Raw genomic sequence first — 27,319 nt, forward strand, 5'->3', positions numbered from 1 at the left:
TCGCGTATATATATATATATATATATATATATATCATACACATATGCGTGTATATACGTGTATGGTGTACACGAGCAGACTGTATCGGGTGACATTTTCATCGGGTGTTACGTTCATTGGCGTACTGAGGTCGCAGAGTAGAAGCAAAGAGGATGATAAAAAATGAAAACAAAAATAAAAAATGTACTTATAACAAGTTAAAACCAAAAACAAAGTTTCACTTATTCCATCTAATTATAAAATCATTTCGTTCATCGAATTGACGAAGCATTATCTGTACTGTTAATTATAGGTATATGAATTAAGATTTGAATTCAGATGTGGTTTGTTATATTGCCAGGAACTATTCTCGTCTTCATATTCGTTGTCGTCATCATCCTCGAGGATTCAATACAACGATCAAAATGAGATAGTCTAGCCGTCTTATGTTTCTGTCTTATTTCATTGTACATTTACTATATGAAATATGACATAAACTTAAGGTGGTTATCTATATAATCATCTATCAAGACTCAGGATCGGAATTCGTTGGGAACTCTCGACCGAAGCAGAGGGAAAACAATCAAGAACAAAACAAAAGGAACAAGAAGAAGAAGGAGGAGAAGGAGAATAACAACTATGTGACCTAACTTCGTTGACTGATTAATTAATCGACTGTCACGTTTTTTGTAAACCCACACATGAATTTTTTTCAGAATATTGTAATATTCACAGTTAAATTATTATTATTATTACTATTGTTATTATTATTACTCGCAACGAATGAATAAATATAGCGCGACTAAACATTAATTAACGATTTATTAGACAATAACGTAATGTTTTTGGTTCGATATTAAAAAATTGATTCAACGGAAAATTAATGAATCAATTTTTCTACTTTTTGTTCTGTTGTTTTCTCATCCATAAACGGTTTATCCCTATATCTAATTATTTCCCCTTTCTGTTCTCCCAGATGCAAGCAAACAATCAATCGTTTGAATTTGAACAAACGGAATGCGACAAAAGTATATAGTGTACAGTACGTAACGAGGTGAAAAAAAATTTGTCACGGAGGTGAGAAATAAGGCGAACAACAACAACATAATGACAATAATAATAATAATAATAATAATAATAATAATAATAATAATAATAATAATAATAATAATAATAATAATGTGTAATAATGGAGTAAAAGGAAGTAACGACGACAGGCATTGAGTCAGCCTGTGGAGTGAAAAAGATGGAAAGAGAGGAAAGAAGAAGGCCGATCGGATCAGCGGCACTCTTTCCTCCGTTTCGCTTGTTAAATACACACCTTATAGTATACACCAGATACCGAAGAGAACGAAGCCCAATGCTCGGGGGGTGCTAAGCTGAAGACCTTCAAATACACGGAGAAAGCTTACTCGGCTAGAGTTACTCGCCCCTACAGCTACGACGATATAACTATATGACTATATAACTATATAACTATATAACAATATACCATAATAATACGCGTGCTATTCCCGCCTATCCATTTTATAATTTTCCATTACTCACATATCGCCCCTCGTATTTTCCTCCCGACTATAGAATCTTGTTCAATTTATTAACTGCTTTCCGTTTTATGTGTTTTTCTTTGGTTTTTTTACACAAATTTTCACAACGCGATCGTTGTTAGTATTTATTATTAATATTGTAATGTCTGTGGTTGTTGTTTTTTTTCTTTTTCCATTCAACTGCACTTTCGTTATTATTCGCTTCAATATTGAAATCTTGTTCGAAAATTGAAATCTCTGATGAAAGATATTGTTCTTAAATCATCTATTTATTACATGCGTACTCGCTGATTGGAAGAAGAAAAACGATTGGAAAAAAATTATTAATCACACTAATCGTTACAGCGGAAAGTGGAAAGTTGTACAAAATAACTAAGCTTGGTACGGTACTTTGCACTTTAGCTGCGTAAAGATCGAAAAAATTAACATGAAAGAAGACATTTATTCTTAATGTTTTCGTTTTTTTTTTTTTTTTTTATATATATATATATATATATAATACGTACAAGAAAACAAACAAACGAGAAGGACAGTTAATAATTTTTTTTTCTTTCCATGAATTCATCATGCAGATTACAAAAAAAAACGGAAGAAAAAAAAATACGAAACATCGATAACTCTAGAATTTCGGAACGAATTGATAAGAAACTATACGATACGTGAAATAAGAAAATTTACTAAAACGTTGCAAATTCATGGCAGACCTAGATTACGTCTACGTAAATAGTGCACAATATATATGATTGTAGATATAGAAATGTGGCGTGAGACGTGATATTGAAGTGTGTGCGTGTATAATCTATATACATGCATGGATAGATGTGTAAAAAGCCAGAAGTTTTGCCCTTATTTCCAACGTAATCACACGTGTCTTGGATCTTTAACCCCAATCCCTTATTGGCTCGTCCGTGACAAAGAAGCCGTCCTATTGGCCAATGGATTAGGTGACCCACGTGGGGGTTGAGTATATAAACAAGGGTAGTGTGACACGGGCACTTCAGTTGGTGCAGACGGAACGGTGCAGAGGAACGACGATAGTTTATATTTGCACACATAATAATGATTAGAATAATATTAATAACATCAACCATAATAATAACGAAAAATTGCTTTTACAACGTCGCGATTTAAAGTTGCGTAATAATAATAATAAATAATAATAATAATAACAATAATAATGACGATGATGATGATGATTACCGCGAATGAAACGAAGTAAAATAATTACGCATTACTATAATCATCGATTTTGAGAATGAAAAAAACAAGGAAGAACACAATTTGCGTTATTATACATTACATGTGACGTTTTGCGATATTTGTATTGTATTATAGGTATGTTTTTATAGTTGTCAATAACAATCAGAATTATACACGATTTCTGGTCAAGTGGAGTGTCGATGTTTATTTCTTTCTGTTTTTTTTCCTTTTCCCCTCAATTGAACTGCAGAAAATGGTAACAAAAAAAATAAAATAAAATAAAGCGAATCAAAGAAGCAATTGAATTGCGAAGGATCGATTGATCGGAAAAGACGGCAAAGAATTTTTTTTTTTATTTTTCAAATTAAATTCGCGTACTGTCAACGTTCGAGAAAACAAAGAGAGAAGATAAAGAAGAATGAAAAAAATAACCAAAAGCAAATCGCGGTGAGTTTTACCCTTTCTCTTGAATTCCATTCATTACGTGTCTACTGGATTGTTGAAAATCTACGGACACCCTGGGATATGTATTGTGAAAAAAAAAAAATGTAAGGGAGAAAAAAAGAAAGAAAGAAAGAAAGAATGAAAGAAAATATACAGAACCGCCAAAAAGCGATAGATGGAATTGAATAAAACGAAATAAGAGGGTAGATTATGAATGACTATATGAAGTATATGATAAGTATAAAAAACAAACAAAAAAGAAGAAAAGAAGGAAACAGATAAATGTTGGAGAAAGAAATAAAAAAAAAAATATAACAGAGGCAAGTGTAGAGGGATACATTTTGAAGACAGAAACGTGTGGATATAATAAACGCACCGTAGACGAGCGACGAGTCGCAAGGATCGAACGTTATAAATTTTGCATATAAAAGTGGGCAACTCAAGTTGCGAGTTCTGTTCTACTGCGTAAATATGTATGCTACACGTCGTCGGTACACGTATAGATTATACTATTACAGACGTCAAGCACCGTCCTCAAACTTGCAGAGAACTACGAGTAAGACGGAGTTTACACGTATTATACTACGTGTGTAGAACGTATCGCGACGTATCGTGACTTCATAATTCATCGCGGCCGAACGACGACGATTCCATCGATTAGTAAAATACATAATACGACTTTTGAGTGTTTGAAAAAGAAGAAAGAAAATTAACATGATTAATAAATAGGAAAAGAACGGAACTTCAGAAATTAACGATTCTAATTAAACACCTCCAACGTAGCTACATTTAATTATAAAGAGGAATTGATTATATTCCATATTTCGTTGTATAAAACAACGAAAACAGTCGTAATTCGATTATTATTACTTCAACTCGATAACGATCTAATTCAATTATAATACACATAATATGTACAAAGACAGACAGAAATAATGAAATTAAATGAGTCATTTTCTCAGGGATTTGAACGAGCGACGATCCGGTCAATTAATATGACTGATTATTTGGTCTCGTATTTTTCTTTTCTCCTCTTTTTCATGAAAACTCTAAAAATCAACGCAACGACGAAACGTGTACTAAGCATATATTGTACTGTACTACATATGCATATGAGGATATATGCCTTCGAATAAAAGCGAATTCTTATGCATAATTCGGAATCCCGGCAAACCATCAGCAGATATATATATAATTATATATATATACATAATATTCAGTCTTCATTGAATTGAAGCAGGCATGTAATTCCAGTAATTAGATACCGGTATGTATGATTCGCTGTGTAGGTATAACTGAAATGATTAATTCGTCACGCATGGGAATATACATACATATACATATATATGTGTCTTAATTGTTATTATACACTGGTTAAGCATAGTGTATTGTTTTTTTCTCTTCTTCTTCTTCTTCTTCTTCTTCTTCTACTTTATTTTCTCGTTACACCTCGTTAATTACTAATGACTGAAAGAACTGAATTGAAAATTCGGTCCCAACACAAAACACAATTTGTTGCTGGTTCCCAGTGCAGCTGCTGGCCACTGCACAAGATTAGAGATGAGACTCTTGTGCGTGTGACAGCGGCTATAACGGGTTTCCACTTATCGTCCCATCAATGACAACAACAATCTACGATAAATAAAACAGTTGTTTACACAATATCAACTGATTATACGTATAATAAAAAGAATCATTTTTACTTACAAAAAATCATACTCCTCTTCATTCTCCTCCATTACAGTTCTTCCCTCTTTCTAATTTATCTCTCTTCCTTTTCGTTGATAATAATTCGTTCTGTCATCATCATCGTTATCATCATCATCGACTTGTTTCGATGTATATTATATTATCATCATTATTATTATTAGTATAAACTTTTACCCCATGTTTTCAATCTTATTGTCAAATGAATAGAATTAAAATTGAAATTGCCGAAGTATTGCACGCGGTGACTTCGACGAGCGCATGGGCTGAATTATACTATACGGCTGAATCCGCCAATTATGAGTACAGTGACCAGGTCCAAAAAATTCGATTTGCCCTCGCCATTCCGGTATTTCATCACGCGTACGGAGGTATGAAAATCTTCATATCTCCGCTCACATGATGACATACCAAAACGACGAAAGCAAATCGAATTTTTCGGACCTGGTCACTGTACTCATAATTGGCGGATTCGACCATACATATTAACACACTCAAATACGTAAAGAAAGGTGAAAAGGCAACTTGTGCTGCACAGGGACACGTAATATATATACCAAATATTCACACATACACTATGTACAGATATCATACACACACACACACATTCTCTGAGGCACGCGGATACCGGATGTGAGCCGGACGAACGGTCATGTTCACCACCTGCCGATAATGAAGACCTACGTATGATACAATAGTACGTATATTCTCTTATGCACGCGGGTATACCGAATTATAAGTATCAATTACCGGCACCTATATGTATTATAAGTAACAAGATACGAGGACCGAATGAGTGAATTAAGAGGAGCAGGATTGTACCGTCTTATATACAGGATTATCTACATAGATTGAATCGGATTGTTAAAAAAAAATGGTAGGAAGAAGAGAGTTTATAAACATCGGCAAATGAATAAGCAAAAGGATTAAAATTCACTGTGACGATATTGAAAGAAAAAACAAACAAACAAACTAAAATAACTGAAAAACAATAATAAACGTAACTTATGATATACCATCTATTATATCACCTGATATTACATCGTCGTAGTGAAATTTTATTCATTCTATTACTTATTTTTATATTTCATATATATGTATATACAATACACACGTATATGTGTTTATATAGCATATAACGGAGATTCGTTGCGGCAATTTTTTTTTTTTTTTTGGTACAGAGCAACCTAAGTATATAATAATATATTTAATTAAAAATACCGCTGACTTATTGTTATTGTATATTAATATTACGTGTATAATAATATTGAATCAAATCACCAGCGTACTTCGTTACTCTTTCCATCTACGTGACAGGTACATACATATACATATATACAGAGTGATTATCTAACGGCCGAATAGTCCATCGTTTACTACAGTGTAATGCGCATGCGTTAAAATCTGAGAACAGTTGTTTGCCAGGGCAACCAACCCACTTCGAGTTCAATGGACCAACCGTCATGAATGTAAACTCAAAAAGTTTGACAGTTGTCGTTGGTAGTTGTGCTCACTCAAAATGTTACCATGGATAAACAAATGCTCTTAAATTTTAACGCATGCACATTTCATTATAGCACACAACAGACCATTCGGCCGTAACATGTTCACTCAAAAATATATTGTATACATATATACGTACAGTCTTGTTCATTTATTGGTCCCCGGTGATTATTTTTTTGGAATCAAGACTGAAACGACTTTTCTTTGTATAGAAATTTTACGCGTCAATGATCAACGTATCGTTTGTTTCCATTATCACTTGTGTCGCTAGTCATTGTCACATGAAATTTGATTAGGAAGGAAACTCGTTCAAGTTTTAATTCCAAAGAAATAGTGAGCAACTGGGAACCTATTAATGAACATTACTATACATACAGATTGTAATTCAATCATGATACATTATTTACACAGCCCTGATTCGTGTAGTCAAGATAAGGAATCCCAAATAGGATTAATTACTATGACCACTGCCACCCGATTCTATTCTTTGTCATTAGTTACTATTATTATTGATTCCTTTTCTTCTTGCTCCGTATTTTCAATCTCCACCCCTATTCCCTAATTATTCCTGTAGAGTTGTTAAATTTGTCATGCGTGTAAATCTTATCATCTTATCCGTGAGATGTAAGATGATTTGAAATAGTAAAAGTTTCGCAAAAAGAAAATAAAAAATTTCTAACCGTGATTCATGCAGTGATTTTTTTTTTTTACTTTTCCTTCCAATTATTCATGGCTTTGTTATTTTTTTTTTTCTTCTTGTACTTTACATTCAAAGAACGTACTTTTAAATTTACACCCTAAGATTCGAAGCGATATTTTTACGTTCACGAAAATCACTAATTTCTTTCCTTCCAGGCATGCGGCTGCGTCTTTCTTTGCTTTTTTATATAATATAACTTAAGGATTATGTACAGTGTGTATATATCTATACATATACATGTATGTGTAAATCATAATATGACAGCCTCTAAATTGCTACGCGATGCCACACAGCATCTACCCTGTTAAGTTCTGTTCCTCTCTTTTTATCTGCTATCTTTCTCATTAAAAAAAAACCCGTTTCAAACGAAAGAACAAAAAAGAAATACGGATATCACAACGTTCTATCTGCCTATGCATATCACACATGTAAAACTGTTTAGATCACGGTTTTGAAAAATTAAAATTACGTGTAATTGAGCCCAAAACCTATGAGTATAGGTGTGGTCAAAAATTAATTCCCAAGCAAAGAAGCTATTAAAAATGATAAATAACGAACTAATAAAAGAATCTAAAAAAAAACTGTTGAGTTAGATTTTTTGTCCTTATCCCTAAGCTTTGTCTTTCGATTCGTTACTCTTAATTGTATCTGTATCTATATGGATCTAGATTCGAATATACACTATGTAATGGATAATCATATAGGTACATGCTAGGTGTAATATACTTATATTTATTTTAATAATGAATTTAGTTGATCAATTAATTCATTAATGTTATAATATAAATACTTTTATTTTCGTTGAAAAAATATCATTCAAAAGTATTATTTCTCCTACTTATTGACCAAAACGAACGTCAGAATCCATAAGATTATTTATATTATATGTGTATGTATATATTCTAGCTGAATCCACCTGCGATTGCATATAAAGTAATGATACCAAGAGTGAAATAATCCAACTAAAAAAACCTAAAAAGTTAGAATAATGAAAAACCTGGAAAAATCTGGTCCAATCATTGGAAGCAAATTGTACCTAATCTGTCCATTTTCTTCTACGACTATTACCTGGCATCGAATGAAAGGAAAGAAACGAAAAGAACCCAATGACACCTTCTCACATGGTAAAATAAATAATTAACTAGTTAAGTGACTTTGAGAAATAGCTATGCATATCAATAAATTTTTTTTCCTCTTACGTCCCATAAAGATCACATGGATTTTAGAATTATCATACACAATGTGTTCGGTGTAATGACCGAAAGGGGGGTACCGGTTACGTACCTTTTTATACCTACTATAAACTTTAGGTATTATAATATCATGAAACAAATAGACTTTTTTTTTTCATAACGACAAAAATTTCAACGATTATAGAACGAAATTGAGTAAGTCTTGCTGGTCAAAAACCAACCTCAGAGTCTATGTATTTGAATTATCTCAACATGGCACGCCTCGCATATACACACGTACAGGATGAGTTTTCTCCGGCTCCGAATGAGGGAGGGTCTTATCACTGCCAATGTCTCGCCTCTTACTTCATCACACTGTTATGAAAATCTAGCTCTTACGTTAAGCCGTCGATACTTAGCCTTGTCAAGTGAGGTATTGTTGGACAGCTTAACGTAAGAATTAGTTTTTCATGACAGTGAGATGAAGCAAAAGGCGGGACATCGTCAGTGATAAGCCCCTCCCTCATTCGGAGCTGGAGAAAACTCACCCTGTATATTCGTATATATGTGTGATATAAATATATATATATTTATAAATCCCTCTCTTTTCTAAGATTAAAAATCAGTTCGTTACTTCCCGATCGAAGATTTCTTTACCGCATCTCATGAGTACTGTTCGAATATGTAATAATGAAAAAATCACCAAACGAAGAATAAAAATTGAGTCCCACAAGGCACGGAAAATTATCATCGACGAACTATGTAGTCTAATATTTATTATGGAAACAGGTATAAAGTTTTTCTTCAGTTGTTTCCAGTCATCTCGCGTAGAGTTTGCGTTGACTCGTCGAATAAAAGGAGACAAAGTATTGCCTGAAGTTTGCTGCGAGCAGGCTCAAAGTTTGGATCAAGAGCTAGCGACGATCGATAAAAACTTATTGCCTTTTCGAAATCACCCTGTTGAGGAGGAAAATTAAAGTACAAGAAACGCTAAGGTGAAAAAAAAGTGATCTTGATGTAAAAATCAATTTTTTTCGTTATGTTCTCAACTATCTGCTCTTGCTTCATTCACATAGAAAAACGAACATTTCAAAACGTCTCGATAATGACAAAACTTATTAATAAACTGATAATAATATTTCAATCTTCTCACTCACCACAGCTGTATGAAGATTCGCCATAGAGAAATGATTTATCACAAATTCAGGTCCTTTCATCAGCGCCAGGTCAGCTATCCGCAAAGCGTCTTGATGAAAGCCACGTTTGCTTAGCAAAGACGCAAGCGTTATCAGTGGAATGTCCTGCATTCCGTCTGGCGCGTTAACCAGCGCTTGTCTGATGCAGTCGACCGCTCTTCGACTGTGACCGTCGACTCGCCAGTACAAGGCAGCGGCCGTCGCTAAAGTCCACGACCGAGAATTCTGGGGGTTGATTGTGCACATTGAGTGATTGAAAATTTTTTCTTTTGAAAAATAAAAATCAGATCGATATTCATTTCTTTCATTTCTCTCAAATGATCAAACTAACTTTTTGCAAAGCAACGGCTATCCTAGCTCCCAGTTGCTCGACGCTGCTTTTCTGGTCGTTGGCCATCAGCGCAAGCCATTCAGCATTGTCCAATTCTGTCATATTCGGCAAGGCGTCTGATAACGCGTCCAGATTCGCTATGTCATTGATGTCGGGATTTCCTCCTTCACATATCGGCTGCTGATCAGGACTGTCTTTTAAGGATTTTAGGTCGTGACTGATGCTGTCGAATAAGAAATTTATGAAATAAAGATGCAATAGTGAATATAGCATTCGTTTGATCGCTTGTTCAAAATTCGATAATAAAAACTTCGCTCAATTTCATATTAACTATCTCCTGCAGTCGATATAGACTTTGTAAAAATCGCGAAAATAAAGTGTTTGACTGAATGTATTGCTCAAGTTTTTAGTGATCGACGGATAGCTCCTAGTCCCAAGTCGATCCTACAACCAATCACAAAGTTTATTCAAAGAAGCCGAATTCTGTCTCCAGCGGTTGATATTCACTTTGTGAGAATCGCGAAATCAAATGAATTTTGCGATATACTATATCGCTCAATTTTTCTATAATTGATACACAACTTATAAAAAATTTTAGATTTTTAATCAAAGTGGTCACTATCTTATTTTTGCAAAATAAATTCCGCGAGATTTTCAGGCTGTTCAGGACCCAAAATTGCAGTTTTTCCATAATCGTTTTACCCCAATCTAGTATCTTAATCACTTCAGGTATATTTTTACAGCTACATTCGCTTTGAATTTTTACATAATTCTCTTCGTTTTTTCGACTCTTTGAAAAGGAATCAATTCGTCATATGGTAACACTCACTCAATATTTCTGGCAGTGATGTGATGCCACATAGATTGAAAAGAGCGAGAAGGCGGATTCCGAATGTCTCTGCAACCCTTGGGACTGAGTGAAAACATTCCGGTTATATCGTGAATTTGTAAACCAGCATCATTGGAGCCTTCCTCGGTCATGGATACGTAAAAATCATCAAGTACATTAACCCCAGGCTCTTTGACATCGTCGCCACAAGATATCCGCATGTGAAACGACTGTTGCAAAAAATTTTCAATAACTTTAATCGTTGCAATGCAATTCTTAAACTCACGTTGCCAGTTTAATATTCTTACGTTTTGCTCCATATTCACCATATTTTCCAACTCAGATTCGTCCGCGCCGCCTTCGCTCCCAGTTGTCATCAGAGTGTCAATTAAACTCTGATGCTTGACAACTTTTTCCACTTTTCTGGTACACCTCGCACTGCCTGTTTTTATAATATCAAATATCAGTGAGCAAAAACGAGCTAGAGATAATGAAAAAAAATTTCGTGTGAGTTTTGAAAAAAAATTTGTAGAAATGCTAACCAGTCGTATCTCCAGTTGTCCTCACTGCATCGCATTGCACGTGTTTGCAGTTCTTCCCATCACTGTCGCACACCACCGCTTCACCTACGCAAAGCTTGTGCCTGGTTATCATCTCTGGCGGTAGATGTGGCGCTCCACAAGTTTCCGTACCACCGGAGCTTCCCGTAGAATCTTATTTTCCACGATATTACAATTTGATTGATAATTGAATCAGCCACGTATCAAAATCACCAATGTCAACAAAAATCAGGAATTTGCAAACTCACCGGGTCCTCCGTTGTTCAACCATTCCTGACATGCCAATGTTCTGAGCATTGTTAAGGCCCGTCCATTTATGGCGTGCACGTCGACTCGCAAAGTTTGCTTCAGATGGTGTATAGCTCCCGAATTGTTGCCTTTGACGTGCAGGAGAGAGCCGTATAGGAAATTGGTGACGGGCTGAAATTGAAACAAAGAACGGAATTTGGTGTGTCAAAAAATCCTGACCTCACATTCATTTCTTGATAATTTTAAATCCTAAATCAAATTACCTCAACTGGGTTTACTTCTATTGCTTCCCTAGCCACCCTCAGCGCGTCTTCAATGAGACCGACTTTCTGACTTATGGAAGCTATACTGACTAGGGGAACATCTCGGAACTTGTTTGGAACCGATGAAAGTGCCAACTGAAGACAGTCCAGAGCATTTCTCGGCTTTCCGACGACTCGCCAGTGCAGGGAAGCCAGCATTGACAAGACCCAAGGAGCAGCAACTTTCTAAATTCGATATAAGAATCCGTAATTTGGACGTAGCAAAGAAATGACTTCTCAAGTTAACAGGCAGAACATTGATGCACTCACACTTCTGGTAGCGGTAAGAATCCGCTGGCCAATTTCAGCGAGCTCAGAGTCTTTGACTAGATTTTTCAAAACCTGGGACAGCGACGAGTCTGGCAAGTTATTTCCTATTGTTGCTTTTAACAGCGTCGCAGAAATATACTTGGCATCGAAAGTTTTTGGTGCTGCACAGGCTGGTGGATACCACGGAAGCGAATGTTCCTTGCCAGGATCAATGCCTATCAGCTCGCTCACGAAGAGATGAGTTCTGTAATTTCGAACAAGACAGCGCTTAGACAAAACGATAAGGAAAAGACTTGAAACGAGCTGGAAAATGTCACACCTACGCGTAGCCTTTGTTTTCCGGCGGTAAATATGCCGGAACGTATTGTTTCGAATCGGTCAAGATTGGTAAACGTCCCTCGCAGTCGGAAGTTCTGGGCCACTTCTTGTCCTCGAATTCCTCAGTTCCCTCCTTGATCTTGAAATTGTGATACTTCGGTCTGCCTGTTGGTTCCATGAACACGGTGAAAAACTCAGGTCCCCTTTCCTTGGGAAACTCGGTCGACTTAATCGTGCGATCCTTACTTGCTGGAAAAATAGACTAAAATTTGAAGCGAGAAACTAATTTAATCAATTTGGTATATGAAATTCGGATCAAGGGTATAGAAGGAAGATAGAAACAAAGCACGAACAAATGTACAACTGCGTTCACAGGGCGAAAGTAAGGAAAAAAACATAACTAAAACACACTACCATGCCAACTTCTAGATTTAGCCATCTGTTCCTCGATTTTTGTGAGCTGATTCTCGACGTTTTTCAACAGCTGGAAACTGACGCTCAGATCTATCTGCAAGTTGTGCGCCAGCATCTGACTCTCGCTTGTCACATCGCAGGTCAGGATGGCATCGTTGCCACCTCGCTGCATGCAGGACTGACCCCTGGTTGTCAATATGGCGCCTAGAGTCTCCTCCTGAATATTGCCATTCTGCAATCTGATGAAGGCTGCTTTGGGCGCTTGTTCCCACAATACACGCTCTTGGAGCTTAAGCCATTCCTCTTGCTGTCCGTGATAGGCGTGAAGTTCAGCCAGAATATCCTGTAGTTGCCTGCAGGACAATAAAACCGTGTAATACTCGTTGTACGAGGACAAATTCGACTATGACTCATACCAGCTTTCGAATAAGAGAGAATATAATTCAGGATGGCCACTAAAAATATTCAAACAGTCAAATAGTCTCACCCTGAATTTTCCGTAATGAAATCATAATTTTTTTTCCCTCACTCAAATCCGAACAAATAGTGTCGATTCGACTATCTAATATATAATGCGCCGATTCAGTTGATAGTCAGAAATTAGTGTATGATGTATGCAATAGTCACGGATCGAAGTACAAACGAAAAAAATGTTGTTAAAATTTTGCTTTTGCAAGGACAAAAAGCTCGATGCTTTCTGATTACATGCCACCATAAAACTTTCCGACTGTGTAAATAATTTCTCTGACAGATCGCTACCGTGTAATATGTTTAAAAAATTCTACGCACTGAAGTAGCGAGGTTAGAGCCATTTCCAGCTTTTGATGGCACAGTATTGCGTGCTTGGCATGCCTTGCCTGATCCATTGTCGGCGCTAGCCTGAGACAATTGTCATAACAAGCCACCGATCGATTATAGTCACCAAGGGCAGCGTAGACATGACCCAGCGCCAAGTGTTGGTGACTCTGAGTGGGGGCATAGCTTATCGCTGTGTGCAAAATTATTGCTGCCTCCCCTGAGTGCTTTGCAGCGTGTAATATTCCACCGGTCGTGAGCAGAGCTATGTCGCGATACCTCCTGCACAGTTTTCAACATCGTTTCATCAATTCTTCAGAAATTTTGTGAAAGAATAATTGAATTTATCAACGACAAACTGTGTTTCGTACCGTGGAGCTGTGACGATGGCCCGGCGACCGCACTCAAGGGCGTTGTACGAGTCTCCTCTAACCCGCCAGTATATAGCAGCAAGGTTAAAATGGAGCCAAGAGCTGCTGTTCCTTATAAGGCCATAAGCAACTTGGTGTCCAAACTTATTGAGATCTGTTCCAGGTGGCAGGTACTTTATCAGACCCTTTTCCTGCTGCTGGGTCAAGTTTTTCCGGTTCCGCATTGCCTGGGAATGAAAAGGCATGTTGAAAATTAATGGTGACACTGTCGAAACAGATGATAAAATACTCTCTCATATTTAAATCTTCGTCTTACACTCAAATGTTCGAAAGTAAACATGCTGAAGTCCAAAGGGAATGTTTTTTTACAATCAGGAACTTTTTTCTTCCCGTCCTTAGGAACAACGTCAAGCAGATAATCCTTTTGTCTGAAAACAATTGAGAACTAGATTACTCATTGTCGAGAGCCGATGCCAATGTGAATGATTCTCTGGATATTGGAGCAAATTAAACAACCAAATATTAAATAATTGTGAAATGAATAAAAGATGTATTTCGTTCTTACGTAACACCATTTCTGTAGCTTCCGTCGGTCGCGACACTGGCATAGAGATCGACATCGGCGAGGGGTTTACCTGCCAGCAGGCAATCAGGGTCCGTAGAGTACAATCGAGTCTCGACATCCATTGCCGAGTCCAGGCTAGCGCAGCGACTGTGAATGGCAGCCTTTCTGGCAACAAGTTGCCTGTACAATGCGTCAACAGCATTCCGACGATCTTCTTGCTCAAGAAAGGCGAGGAGATCGTAAGGACGGCGCATTTGAAACACGGAATCCGGCTAAGAAGAAATGAAGCGTAATGAGTATACATTGGGAATCAAAATCGCAGGCTGCGAAATAGGTCAAATCGAAGACATGTTGTCCCCAACGTGATTCATCAACAGCAGCATTTATCCTTGAGGAAAACATGGTTTCGAGGTTGTGTCATTGGCTCGACAGTCGGAATTGGTGATCGCGTGGTTTCACACCAAGATAGCAATTCCTTTCAGGTCGGAAGCGGCAAAGATAAGTCTGAGTCGAGGTTGAACGCGCAGATAGCCGCGACCTCGTGGAAAATACTCTTGTGAGGGGTAGAAGGTGAGATTAGCAAAGGATGAAAGGGAGAGTGTCGCGATTCTCGCTTATTGTAACTAAAATGATAACAGAACTTACCTGCGACTGGATTCTTCCATTTTCGGTAACAACCCAGTGAGTGGTAGCAGAGATGCCTAGAATGATTTCAAGAAAGGCTAGAAAGACTTTGGTCAATTTCAGCATCATCGTGCGTCGCACTACCGGTTCCGTCGGCGTCGATAATCACAAACAATCACATCCCCAACAAAGGCAAACAATATTTATTTGCACGTTGAGTATAATTGTGCGAGTCAGATCAGCAACAGCGTTACACCGAACACAAACAACGACGATCACTGACGATCACTGTGTTACTGTTCTCCAGCCTGGTCGTCGTCTGCTGTTTTCCCCCCCTTTGAGCTTTCCGTGATGCCCATAGGATAGAGTAGGAAAGGCATACACTCGACAAGTGATATTATCGTTGCTATTGGAAAGAGAAAGAGAATGTCAGACATTACCTTTCTCTCTCTAATCACGCATGCGGAATACCACCTACAGCCATTGCAGCTGACTTTATGGGCTTTGTAGTGGCTTTATAGCATGGACATATGAATACTACGAACTATAAATCATACAAGTTTGTTTACTGTGCATACGCCAGTAGAGATAGAGGATTGTGGTTTTACATTCTCTCTCCTTCTTCAGGCCGGACACTTACAGTATGTCTTTCTAACTCTACGCCATAGCTCAATGATGCCTCATGGCGTCGCAGCGTCTAGTGAAAACTCGTCTCTGATTGGCCGAGAGCTTCAGACCTCGTGCCATCTGTGACCAATCGGAAGACGCGATCGTATCTCAACGGATTGTAGAAACGTTCAAAACACGTTGTTGACGTTGACGGCTATCCCTGCATGATTATCGCTCCGCTTAACCGCAAGCTGAGGGTATTTGTTCACCGCAAGGATATTTATACAATCATAATTGAAAGGTAGGATCGGCTGATTGTTCCCGGTTATAACTCACGACTCATAATTCAAAATTTAACCCGGTTGAAATTCCTCTCGGGACTTTCTGCGAATCGATGAAACTCTTTGTTTACTTGTATTTGACCTTTTTTCTGTATTAAATCTTTGCTTCTCAACCCTGATCAACGACTGTTTTCACCTAACGGTCTTTACCATCACATAAAACCGTTGGTTTTTCTGTCTGCTGGTTTGTTTTCATTCTAGTGTATAACCTTACAGTTCCGTTTATCCTTGCCTTTGTGCCTGCAGCTCCTGACGAATAATATACAAGAATAGACAACCCGCGATAAAGAGCATCGACAAATGCAGCATGAATTTTTCCAGGCAGCAATTTAGTGCTCGCAAACAACGAAACAACCCGGCTCCAAAAAGTAAGCAAAAACCTATTTTTTTCACTCCAAAGAAGAAATAATAATACTGTTTCCACTTGACTACAATTAACTTTTTTCACTTTTCAGCATTCCACCTCTCGCTAAAAAAAAACCGAAACCTAAAGCAAGAGCAAGAATTTGCCAAAGAGAACAATCCAAGCGCAGTTAACACAGACGAGGGAATATACAACTACCGCAATGCGGAAATTTGCGGATCCGAAACCTCAAGTTCACCAGATTCGCAGAACTACAATTTACGACTTTCGGACAGCCTTACTGACACCATTGACAAGAAGAAACCCTCATATCAGAAAAGCAACGATTTGAGACATGCTACTCGTGAGAATCGCAGTATAGTACTAGTCAGTGACTCTAGTGCCAGCAGTATCAGCAGCAATAAAAGTTTACCTCGTGCAAACAGAAGTAAAAAATCTACATCCCCATTCTATAGGAGCAAAGAGAAGAGGCATGGTAATACTACAGACACAATTGTACTAGACTCCTCGGACAGCGACGAAAATTTCAGTACGAACAAAGAGTGCAAAGGTGTAATTACCTTAGATAGTGACGATGATAGCGTTCTTAATACTCTGAGAATCGAAAAAGACGTCTTCGAAAAATCTAACAAAAGCAATTCCAGGTATCTTGCAACTGATAACTTGTCGCTGGGCAGTACAGAAAGCGTGAGTAAAATACTGACCAGCTATGATAAACGGGGTGATAAAAACTCGGAAAAAATTGGTATCGCCGAATTTGCACAGGTCTCAAATCGTCACAATAAGTCTCACAACTCCACCGGTGGATCAAGCAGCACACATCTCAGCCTGGAATCAAACATTGTGCAAAACAATGGCTTGCTGAATGAGTATAAAGTGATCAGTGAGTCTTCTTCATCGAATGATGAATCTAACAAAGGATTGAGTGTGGATTTAAAGCACAACGATAATTTCCGCATTGACAAGAGGAGATCTAAGCTGAACAAGCTGACCAGCAGTGACAATCAGCAAGGAAATAAATCCCTCGCAAATATCAGTTCAAAATCTAATTCTAAATCGCTGTTAGTATCAAAACCTTATGATTCTGTGAAGCTAACAAAAAAGGATGCGCAGAGAATATTCAAAGGACGAAAAAACAACACTGATTCTCACTGGACCCCAAATGTAGCTTCTCCTTATTTCAAAGAAACACGTAAATCTCTGTCCGGTTCTTCACTAGATGGGCCAGACGAGGTGACGAGCAGAAATGTAATAAACGAAACAGAGTCTGATATTCTGACAACAGAGTCGAGCTCAGACAAGGAAATGAGAGGCAAATCGCCACAAAATTTGAGGCTGAGTAAAACTCATATCAGCAGATTCATAAATCCGTCTAATCAAGAGCAGCAATACGAAGGTTTGTCGGACAGAAAAAAAAATGAAATTTCAGAGTGGCTGATGAACAATTCACCGGGCTCGACCAGCTCGTCCAGCATCATTTCAGAAAGCAACAGAAACAGCAGTTTTGGCAACAGCAGTCTCGAGCGGTTTGAACTTAAACACGAGACTCCCAATAATCGAGGGAAAATATCCAAGCCTGGTACGTCTGAGAAGGTAATGAACATTCCAGGCCCCTTAGATCGTTTCATATACAAAGGTAAAACTAGCGTTTTGAAAAATCAAACTCCCCTCGGAGTTGGCAGTACTGAAAAGACGAAAACCAGTCTGGATGAGCATATAACGCCAGCGGCTCGCCCAAAACCAGCCGAAGATGAGAAGAGAAATCAACCCATAGTAACTGCTATTCAAGACCTTCACATTGACGATTGTACTAATATTTTAGACAAACTTTATGGGAATTTATGGAGGAAAAAGGCTGACGCTGTACTTACGCCACAAACGGATCTCCGACTACAGAAAAATGTGGTCAACAGGAAAGTGAGTCAGACTGAAAGGTACGTTGTAGTTTCCAGTTGGATATATTATTATACTTTATTATCTGTTGTTTTGATAAATAATAACGATTGGTTACTCTGCAGAAAACAGACCTCAAAGGCTACTACAAAAAGTGGAATATTATCTAGCTCTGAAGACGACGAGTTTGAAATTTGTAAGTTGTGACTGAATCTAAATAATATTTCAAATACAATTTGGAACTGTTTTGTGAAACGTACCGTTTTTGTTTCAGTCACTAAAGATATAAGGCCGAATTTTAATTCGACAAAGAAGAAACTATCCAGAGACAGCTTTATCACTGATAAATCACCATCGGAAAACAGTGAAGAAAGTTTCTATTACACAGCTCTGACAAACCCTAGGGTATCGAAGGATAATTTCCCACGAAAACCACAAGCAGTGCCAATTTCAGCCTCCACCAAAAAGTATATTTGCAATGGGAAAACGACTCACTTTGTGACCCAATTTCTCTTCACGTTTGATGCAAAAATTTTTACCCTGTTGCAGAGCCATTGCAATTTGCGATTCAGACTCTGATGAGGACGAAAATTGCCACCCAAAACTAGACAAGGATTTTAATAGAAAAAGACTGTCATTTAGCGAGGACGCAAGCAATTCTAGCACAAGTGAATTTGATCCAGGGGAAGTCGTTTTTCCAAAACCAAGTGCAAAAAAAGGTGAGATCTGTCTGGGGATGTCGGCTGAGGGTTAGCTACGTTTTTTACTTACAATCAATTAAACAAACTGACTCAATCTTGTATTTCAGCTCCGGCGAAAAAGGTCCCACAAAGATCGAAGTTAAACGATATTATAAGTACTCAACAACAAACTACGAAAAGTTTTTTGGCCTCTTTATCAGCAACCGTACCGATCCAATACTGTCATCCTGAAGCAAGGGCTTTCAGAAATAATTACAAGAACAAAAAAGAGGAGCTATGCAAATACCTGTTCAAATTATACAACAAAGAGATATTTGATGGAAAGGTAAGTCTGTTTTCATAGTCTGGGTAGAAATGAGATTATTAGTCATGAACCGATCATCAGTAAAAAAAATTAATAATCAAATAACATCAATGCTTGTCACGTTTATACAGCTGCCAGATGATATGGCTTTAGAATGGAATGTGAGAATGCGTGGAACAGCAGGTTTCTGTTATAACAAAAAGTCAATAAAGAGTATCGGCGGAATCGTCAGATCGTCAAGAATAGTTTTGGCCACCAAAGTATGTGAGAGAATATCATTGCTGGCGTTTTTATGCTTCTAACACTTTTAACGACGCCTCGCTAAACTGTTTTCTACACAGATTTTGGACACCCCGGATCGACTGCGAGACACTTTGGTCCACGAAATGTGCCATGCTGCTGCATGGTTGATAAACCAAGTTTCCGATGGACACGGACCATACTGGAAAGGATGGTGAGTTGTCGACATTTTTATTATCCTTCATTTGCCTGACTAATGCAATTGATATTCTCTTCTGTATCACCGTTTACTTCATTTGGTAAATTTTCATTCCAAGGGCAAGCAAAGCAGTGAAAAAATTCCCGGAACTACCACCGATAAAACGTTGCCACGATTATAAAATCAAGACCAAGTATACGTATAGATGCACTAAATGTGGTTACAGGTAAGAGAAATGATCTCTGAATAAGTATACATTTTTTTTTATCCGAAACCAAGGTTTCAACTTATTTTTATCTTTACAGCATTGGAAGGCATTCGAAATCGCTCAATGTGGAAAACAAGCGGTGTGGTCATTGCTATGGAAAGTTTGAACTTTTGATCAACCGAACAACGAGATCGGGAACAATGCAGACGGCGACTCCAGCGCAAACCAGAACACCGTCAAGGTTTGCTCTCTACGTTAAGGAGAATTATCACTTGGTTAAAAAAGAGCGCAGGAGTATAAAGCATGCAGAAGTAATGAAAATTCTTGGGCAACAGTTTTCCGCTGTTAAAATTGGAAGGAAAGAAGCCGAGGAAAACAAAACTTTCCAATGAAAATATTGATTTTTGTTACCTAACGATGTACGTATGTACAGTAGATGTAATACTTTGAGGACCCTCAATGGTTTCCATTGCCGGCACTGGAATATTGTGTATATTATAACAATTATGACGAACGCCGACTCTAAAAGACTGACGACGACAAGTCTCGTGAGATTTATGAAATTTTTCTACAGCTTTAAACCAGATTTAAGTAGCGTTATTTACATTTAATATGTAACTGATAAACAAGCGATTTGTAATAATGTAATAATATGGCGTAAAAAGAGAATATATTTTACAATCTTTCCAAATAAATATGAACATTATTTACAGCCCGATAAGAATCCAAGTATACAACTTCGAAATTTGGTACATAAGTATAAAAGTATGACGAAGCAGTGCAACCTGTGGCGGTATGCGTGTAATATAAGTGGTTTTGAAAATCAGCGGGCAATCCCGTGATGCACCGGGTGTTTATGATTGTTTGACTGCGCAATCGCGGTGGACGGCAGCGCTCTCTAAAAACAGTAAAATGAAAGATGGCGACGTGCGAGTGGTGTATTTAAACATGTTGTTGCCAGTAGGTAAGAGTTTCGACGACCAGTGTTAATTTGTGCCTCAAATGTAGAATGTCAGAACAAAAACGTGTTCCTTTTCAATCCCTGGGCACATCGAAAAAGGAGAAAAAGGGCGAGGATTTCGTACAGTCGTACCGTTTTACGCTCACCTTACCAGAGTCGAACGAGCAGGCATGTCCCGAGTTCGACTACTGCGAGCTCCTCAAATCGGCGGAGGTAAGTTTATAACAGAAAATGGTTACGGCGAGCGTTCAGGCTGTTTACCAATTTTCGTTACCCATCAATCGACGCAAATATTTCTAAAACTAGGCAATAACGGATAATAAATAGTGGCGGTATCGCGCCGCTGACACGTTACTTTCCCATCGGGTACCGGTCCAGATAGAATTTCGCCGTATTTCATTCCCAGCTGTACATCAGGCACCAGGGTAGAGATAGTCTCCCTCTCGTTCGTAATTACGTGCCAGAAGGATTCAAGAGCCTGTCGCCATGTTTGAGAGGAAATTCCGATCACCTCGTCGGGTTAATCGGGGCGCTGTCAGGTTGGGGTAGGTTGACCCTCTAGGTACCCCCCAGACTCGACGGATTTTTCCATTTTCTACGTGCTTTCCTTGCTTTACTTGAATTTCAGTATTTTTTATTTTTCTCATTATTTTTTCTTTTCCTTTTTTTTTTAATGCACTCACCGACCGTCGTCGCAAGTAGAGTTAGGTGGCTTTTGTCATTGATTGACAACGTTCGATTAGATGGGCAAACGCGTGTTTTGCCCAACAACGCGATTATCATCGCGCGTCCTGCATCGTATGGTGCATGCTTACGTGTCGCCTTGTTCATACAATTCTTCTAGATCGATGTTCAAGAAAGTCACCTATACCCCCTAAGCATCACGCTAGGTGCACACATACATATGCGCCGCATATTCGCGCTCGCCATAACACCATGTGCACACGCAGGCACACAGGCACGCGTACTCAACACATCGTGACCAGATATTATACCAAAGTTTCGTACCTACATCTATGTATGTCCGCTGTTTGCAGCACTGCTAGCCTGCGTAAGGTTTTAACGCGTTGAGCGAAATCTCCGAGCGAGACGAGCCTAGGCGGTTATAACGCGTAAACTGCGCTATATGTCATGTCTCGAATCGTCGTAGCGTAGGCAAAACATTTCTCAAGTCTCATCTGTCAACCTGCTGTGCTCCGCGCAAATACTCATGCTTCATCCTCTCCTCCCTTCTGTCCCTCTGCCTATAACTGACGCGTTATTATATTCTTTCAGATCCCATCCTGTACCTGTCTCTGCCTGCCTCGCTACCATCAGCGTCGCATCTCTTCTCTCCCTCTCCTTTTCTCTCCTTTTCTCTCCTCTCCTCTCCTCCCCTCTTCTGAACTCACCTCACTTCTCGAAAGAAGAGATTGTCATATTTACCGCCGAGGTGACGTCGAGGGGATGGGAAGCGGTCCAGCGATCGAAATAAACTGTATGCAGCTGGCCTTCTGACCGCTATAAAGACGCTTGTCAATTCTTCTCACTCACTATCGGGATAATCCGCCGCGCCTGTTCAGCCTGATCGATCACTCGTACTATAAATCACGCATCCATGCCTGTCCTCATCTCACACTATCAATTCATATGTGTGAAAAAAAATACGTGCACTAGTAACTCGTCTTTTTTGTATTCTTTCTTCATTACTCTAATAGTCTTTTGTTTCAGAGATCGTGAACAAACGATAGGTATAGGATTAATTTCTGCATCCGATTTTTTGTTCTTCCTTTTTTTTTAGTCTCGAGCGATTCTTTTTTATGAACTCGTCTACGACTGTTATTGCAAATATATAAGTAAACGCGTAACGTTAAATCCTTACGAGTTAATTCCACTCGCGCTATTTGACCGTTTACTTACACCCCGAAATTGTCGCATTTATTCGGTCCTTCCATTATTTTTTTCGCCTTTTATCTAGCTGGCATAAAAAACTGGCCCTCGCGCTGATTGGGAGGCATGAAATCGCGACGGGTTCTCTCGCGATAGTGCAACACACTATACGTATATAAAATATACATACCTAATGTCCTCCCGCCACGCGCTCGGACCTAGTGAAAAAATGGATATTTGTCCATTTTTTTTCCCATATCCTATCTGAGAGATCGCGTTCATCGACGTCCTTATTTCGTTATGCCTTCTTGCACTCCACGCTGTTGTTGTTATCTTTCCCGTATTGTTTTATTCACGGAATTGGTCAGCGTTTTGCTTCTTCGTGTATCAGGGGAGCAGAATCAAAGGTGAGGGAAGTAAACCGTCCTGAAATTTTGGCCAATCGTCCGACTGTGTTGCCACCGCAGCGGCTGCCCATTGCAATTATACTTAGGCGATAATGACAATACAGCGCTCCACCTCGTCTCCAGTCGGTAACGCTTCACCACGCGCTGACCCCTGATACAAAAAATTATTTTTAAAAAAGTGCAAATTAAAGGACGAACTTCATCACTGTAAGCACGTACATGTATATGTGTGTACGTGACAATGAATGAGGCTTTTCATTCCACACGACGCATTGAACGCATTTTATTCTGATTTCATACCGACTGTCAGCCTGTGGAAAAGTATTACGGACTGTAGAGATAAAGCAGAGCTCTGCATTACGGACAATAATACCACGGTGAACCAGCAACTTGCTTTCTCAGCATGGTATCCTGGTAGATTTCAACATTTTGCGCACCCTTTGCGTTTTCGTCCGCCTTTATTCTTCCTTTATTCTACGTGTCCACGTTACTCTACGTAACGTTTTACATAGCGTCGCCTGCCTGTATGCAATAACTTGAACGCTGAAGCTATCAGTCGTTTTTTATCATGGTTCTCAATTTTTGCAGAAAAAACGGAAAAAAGAAAGTAATAAAAAGGGCGATGAGAACAACACTGTCAATGGCCTGGACCCACATGATGACGATGACGATGAGAAACTGCAGGAGATGGCGAAGAGATTCGAAGCTAAATATGTAAGTTTTGATTTCGCATTTTTTTAACAGCTGTCGTTAATTCACTAATCGTATTTGATATTCAATCGCCATCTATGCTATTCAGCATTTTGTTTCGTCTCTTTCCATTGAGGAAAAAAACCTTCATTATTAACGCCCAATTGGCTTGAATTTTATTTATCAGGGAATCAACGATTATGTCGACCTTGGGGCTGGGTATGACGAATCAGATTCATTCATCGACAATACAGATGCCGTAAGTTTGCCACTTTGCAGATTAAGTAAATTATAGCTGTATAATGTGTATACGCATATCTATTTTATTCTGAATCTACTAATTTACTTATTGTAATAGTACGACGAAATTGTACCCAAAGAGGTGACGACGGTGAGAGGAGGTTTCTACATAAATTCTGGTCTTCTCGAGTTCAAAGCTTCGGAGAGAAACTCGCTAATCGGTAATATCAATAACAACAACAACAACATCGAGGATGAGAGCAGCGAAAGTAGTGAAGAGGAAACTGAGGAACCAAGCAGCCCTAAACAGCCCAAAAAACGTGTCCTATATAGCTCGGAAGAGGATGAAATTGAGGATGCTGGTAGCGACCATCAGCCCAAGGTATAGGAAAAATCGTAAATCTCTTTAGGGATGGCTAAAGAATACGTATCTCAATAGAATGAGCGAACGATTATTAATGTTGTTTGACGTTTGTTCCAGAAAGCCAAGCTCGACGATGATAATGTAGAAAAGAATTCTAGCAACGATGTAATATTGAAGAAAAAAAAGAAACAAGAACAATCGATATTAAATAGGCAAAAAAATCCAGTCGTCAGAGACCTACTTAAAGTTAAACGGGAAATTCGTGACGGCGAGTTGGCAGGTATGAATGAATTTTGATGAAACGTAAAAGTTTTTTTCCGAATTATTTTGATCAATTTCCCCAATTTTTAGACGATCAAGATGGGGGTGAGAAAAAAAGAGTTAATAAAATTGAACCTAGTAAAACGAAAAGTATATCGGAAAAAAAATTTGATATTAAAAGATTTGAAAAAAAAGCATCTAGCAATGGGTTGGATGTTAAAAAACCTGAGATGAAAAAAATTGACGACACTATAGAAAGTGTTGTTAATGCAGCACGTGTCGAGGATCAGTCAAGCTCCGATACTATGGATTCTGGTAAATCTAGAAGTATCATTTGCTCTAACTCCGACTGCGATGAAGCGATGGATAAGGAAGAATCTCCCCTGCCAGAAATGCTCACCGAAGACGTGAAGGAAATAATAAACAAATTGAAACTCCATGCCGAGAATAGTAAAGAAGGAAAGACCAAGTTCTTCAATGGTCCAATTAACACTGATCTCTTTAGGTAAGATGCAATCATTGATCTTCATTTCAGAGTCTGCGTGTCTTGTTTTTTCCTGTTTTATTATGGAAAGCCGAATTTTCTGCTCACTGCATATTTTAATTTTTCTTTCAGCTTAGAGAGGAAACTGCGTTTGAGGTACTCGGCCGGTGTGAGACTCCAAACTTATGCACATTTAGCCCATTTTTTACCGTGTAGTAAACCCACCCTTGTTAATCGAGCAAAAAAACTGTATCTTCAAGATGTAGAAGACAAAGTAAAAGCGCCAATTGAGAGGTATGTGCTTTCATTTTAATGTACATGCAAACAAAGTGTTTCAGCTTTGTATTGTTGGGAAATAGAGAGAATGTTGTTAGAAAAATCATAACATTTTTTCTTCAGGTTAAAGGCATCTATCGATAGAATAATGCCATCTGTAATGGTCAAGTACACGAGGGACTGCCAGAGAGTTAGTGACGAAAAGTAAGCACTTAAACTACACCTATTATTAAGTCGATCGTTATGTTTAATCTTATCCAGAAACTCTGATCCGATTATTGAGAATAGATGAACAGAAAGTACCATTTTTTCAAAATCTTTGCAACCATTAAAATCAGTCTACTTTTTCGTTTTCAACTTCAAAAGAGGATTTGCTTCTTTTAAGTACTATACATCGCGCTATTGTCACACGCATACTTGACCCAATCTGCTAATTGGTTTAATAGTCGAGCTATTAACTGTAATTAGTAAATAGAAACAAATGATGAAATTTAAGTGGAAGAGAAAGAAACAAACGACATTTTGTTTTTTCATTTCTTAGCCCACAATTGTACTGGGAGATATATCGGTACTGTTGGTAAGGCGCCCCTACAAGCTGCCACTTTCTTTTCTTGCCTCATACATTCTTCGTACTGCTCACTAATCACGCTTGCTAGTGATCACATATATTTCTACAAGTCTCATCATTTCATTTAAAGCCATAAATAAGTTTTTTCAAAGTAACGCGAGTTTAGAATCACGAATCTACAGACCTCGATAGTTTTTAGATAAAAAAATACATGCAGTGCCTCTTTTTTACCGCTGAATTTCTTCTCACCTGCATTGAGATAGTGTATATATTTTGTACCAATATTTTGTACCAATCATCATCAAACTTACGTTCACATTAATATTGTTGCACACACAGACCCAGTTTGCTTTTTTACCCGGGATAAAAATTGGTTTATATTCAACGATTCTAAACAAGATCGTTGCCTAAATACACGTAGTTCCAGCAAATGGGGCGAGTTATTGTTTATTGTAGAATACATATATTTTTCTCATATTCTATCATCTCAGTGTTTTAACGAGGCCTCGAATTTGAGTTCACGCTTGTCATTGACATCGAAAATTTCATATTACAGGGGGGTCGAAGGTTCTCCGTCAGATGTGGAAAGCAGCGACGGAGACGACAGCGGTAATAAATCGTCGGAGAAATCAAAAGTTCCTCAAAGAAGGTTTCCATGGAGTGATGAAACGAAGTAAGATTTTATATGCGTTTTGTTTTCAATTCAACCTTCTTGAATTCTAACTAATAACGTCAATCTATGTATCATTTTTGCAGGAGATTAGTGGCTGAGATTGCTGCCGCACGAAGGGAGTACTTTGAAATATTAAAACCAAGAAAAGAAACCGTTGAAACTTTCGTCTCGTCGTTTATGGATGCCAGAGTACGACCGCTCTGGCCTCCGGGATGGGTTCGACTGCAGACCTTGCTCAAGTATTCCAATCCTCAACTACAGTGAGTACAAAAGTATTTCTTTCCATTCCAATAGTGAAGAAATGGCGGAAATGATACGAAAAAACATGATTTACGCAATATTGTTTGGCCCTCGCTGCACGGCAACTATACGATAGAAGCGATCATTGATCGGCAATTGGAATTATTTTTCTAGAAAAACTCAATCAATCACCCGATGAAATTCAAAATTTACCTCAAACTCCGAACAATATTCTGTCGTGTACGCTATTCTTTATCGAAATACACGCGTTTAGAGCATTACCATTTGGTCGTTCTGTGTTTTCAGGGTGGTGATTGAGTTGGATTAGTGTTGGGATAGCCCTTCTCCGGA

General features: G+C 38.3%; 3 protein-coding genes across 9 annotated transcripts in view; 2 read left to right on the forward strand and 1 right to left on the reverse strand.

Moving 5' to 3' along the window:
- LOC124409827 (tetratricopeptide repeat protein 17) lies at nt 1–22,247 on the reverse strand. 5 transcript variants are annotated; one of them, XM_046887708.1, is made up of 17 exons: nt 15,098–15,509; nt 14,453–14,724; nt 14,204–14,315; nt 13,888–14,114; nt 13,511–13,798; nt 12,722–13,074; nt 12,313–12,556; nt 11,990–12,233; nt 11,681–11,905; nt 11,417–11,588; nt 11,151–11,321; nt 10,917–11,050; nt 10,609–10,838; nt 9,780–10,002; nt 9,410–9,673; nt 9,034–9,209; nt 1–15 (listed from the first exon to the last, which is right to left on the reverse strand). In XM_046887708.1, the coding sequence occupies exons 1-16, from the start codon at nt 15,203–15,205 to the stop codon at nt 9,057–9,059; spliced, it is 3,420 nt and encodes a 1,139-aa protein (XP_046743664.1). In that variant the 5' UTR covers nt 15,206–15,509; the 3' UTR covers nt 1–15; nt 9,034–9,056. The 5 variants fall into 5 exon arrangements, with proteins under 5 accessions (XP_046743664.1, XP_046743666.1, XP_046743663.1 ...); XM_046887710.1 differs by lacking the exons at nt 1–15; nt 15,098–15,509 and adding an exon at nt 22,186–22,247 and having other exon boundaries at nt 8,809–9,209; XM_046887707.1 differs by lacking the exon at nt 1–15 and having other exon boundaries at nt 8,809–9,209.
- LOC124409828 lies at nt 15,819–20,610 on the forward strand. The gene is made up of 11 exons (XM_046887713.1): nt 15,819–15,986; nt 16,273–16,394; nt 16,482–18,324; nt 18,409–18,479; nt 18,558–18,750; nt 18,833–19,002; nt 19,092–19,309; nt 19,420–19,548; nt 19,630–19,742; nt 19,846–19,953; nt 20,033–20,610. The coding sequence occupies exons 2-11, from the start codon at nt 16,334–16,336 to the stop codon at nt 20,325–20,327; spliced, it is 3,201 nt and encodes a 1,066-aa protein (XP_046743669.1). The 5' UTR covers nt 15,819–15,986; nt 16,273–16,333; the 3' UTR covers nt 20,328–20,610.
- Nucleotides 20,857–27,319, forward strand: part of LOC124409829 (ubinuclein-1) — a 9,924-nt gene continuing 3,461 nt past the window's right edge. Inside the window, exons 1-11 of one of the 3 annotated variants that reach the window (XM_046887714.1) lie at nt 20,857–21,109; nt 23,761–23,886; nt 24,050–24,121; nt 24,221–24,484; nt 24,584–24,746; nt 24,818–25,232; nt 25,344–25,505; nt 25,611–25,691; nt 26,029–26,064; nt 26,612–26,728; nt 26,812–26,988. In XM_046887714.1, coding sequence (XP_046743670.1) covers nt 20,945–21,109; nt 23,761–23,886; nt 24,050–24,121; nt 24,221–24,484; nt 24,584–24,746; nt 24,818–25,232; nt 25,344–25,505; nt 25,611–25,691; nt 26,029–26,064; nt 26,612–26,728; nt 26,812–26,988 — 1,778 coding nt within the window. In that variant the 5' untranslated portion in view covers nt 20,857–20,944. Of the gene's footprint in view, nt 21,110–23,577; nt 23,674–23,760; nt 23,887–24,049; nt 24,122–24,220; nt 24,485–24,583; nt 24,747–24,817; nt 25,233–25,343; nt 25,506–25,610; nt 25,692–26,028; nt 26,065–26,611; nt 26,729–26,811; nt 26,989–27,319 lie in introns of those variants that run through there. The other 2 variants (XM_046887716.1, XM_046887715.1) reach the window with 2 other exon arrangements.

Source organism: Diprion similis, chromosome 8, assembly GCF_021155765.1.
Source record: "Diprion similis isolate iyDipSimi1 chromosome 8, iyDipSimi1.1, whole genome shotgun sequence".
NCBI lineage: Eukaryota > Metazoa > Arthropoda > Insecta > Hymenoptera > Diprionidae > Diprion > Diprion similis.

What these genes read in the sequence shown, in the direction of transcription:
- LOC124409827 (XM_046887708.1), bottom strand. Translation starts at nt 15,205, where the DNA reads ATGATGCTGAAATTGACCAAAGTCTTTCTAGCCTTTCTTGAAATCATT. An exon ending in TTCTTACCGCTACCAGAAGT is followed by an intron (nt 11,906 to 11,989) that starts GTGAGTGCATCA and finishes TATCGAATTTAG; the next exon opens with AAAGTTGCTGCTCCTTGGGT. An exon ending in TGGTGAATATGGAGCAAAAC is followed by an intron (nt 10,839 to 10,916) that starts GTAAGAATATTA and finishes TTTTTGCAACAG; the next exon opens with TCGTTTCACATGCGGATATC.
- LOC124409828 (XM_046887713.1), top strand. Translation starts at nt 16,334, where the DNA reads ATGAATTTTTCCAGGCAGCAATTTAGTGCTCGCAAACAACGAAACAAC. An exon ending in AGACGACGAGTTTGAAATTT is followed by an intron (nt 18,480 to 18,557) that starts GTAAGTTGTGAC and finishes TTTTTGTTTCAG; the next exon opens with TCACTAAAGATATAAGGCCG. An exon ending in AAAACCAAGTGCAAAAAAAG is followed by an intron (nt 19,003 to 19,091) that starts GTGAGATCTGTC and finishes CTTGTATTTCAG; the next exon opens with CTCCGGCGAAAAAGGTCCCA.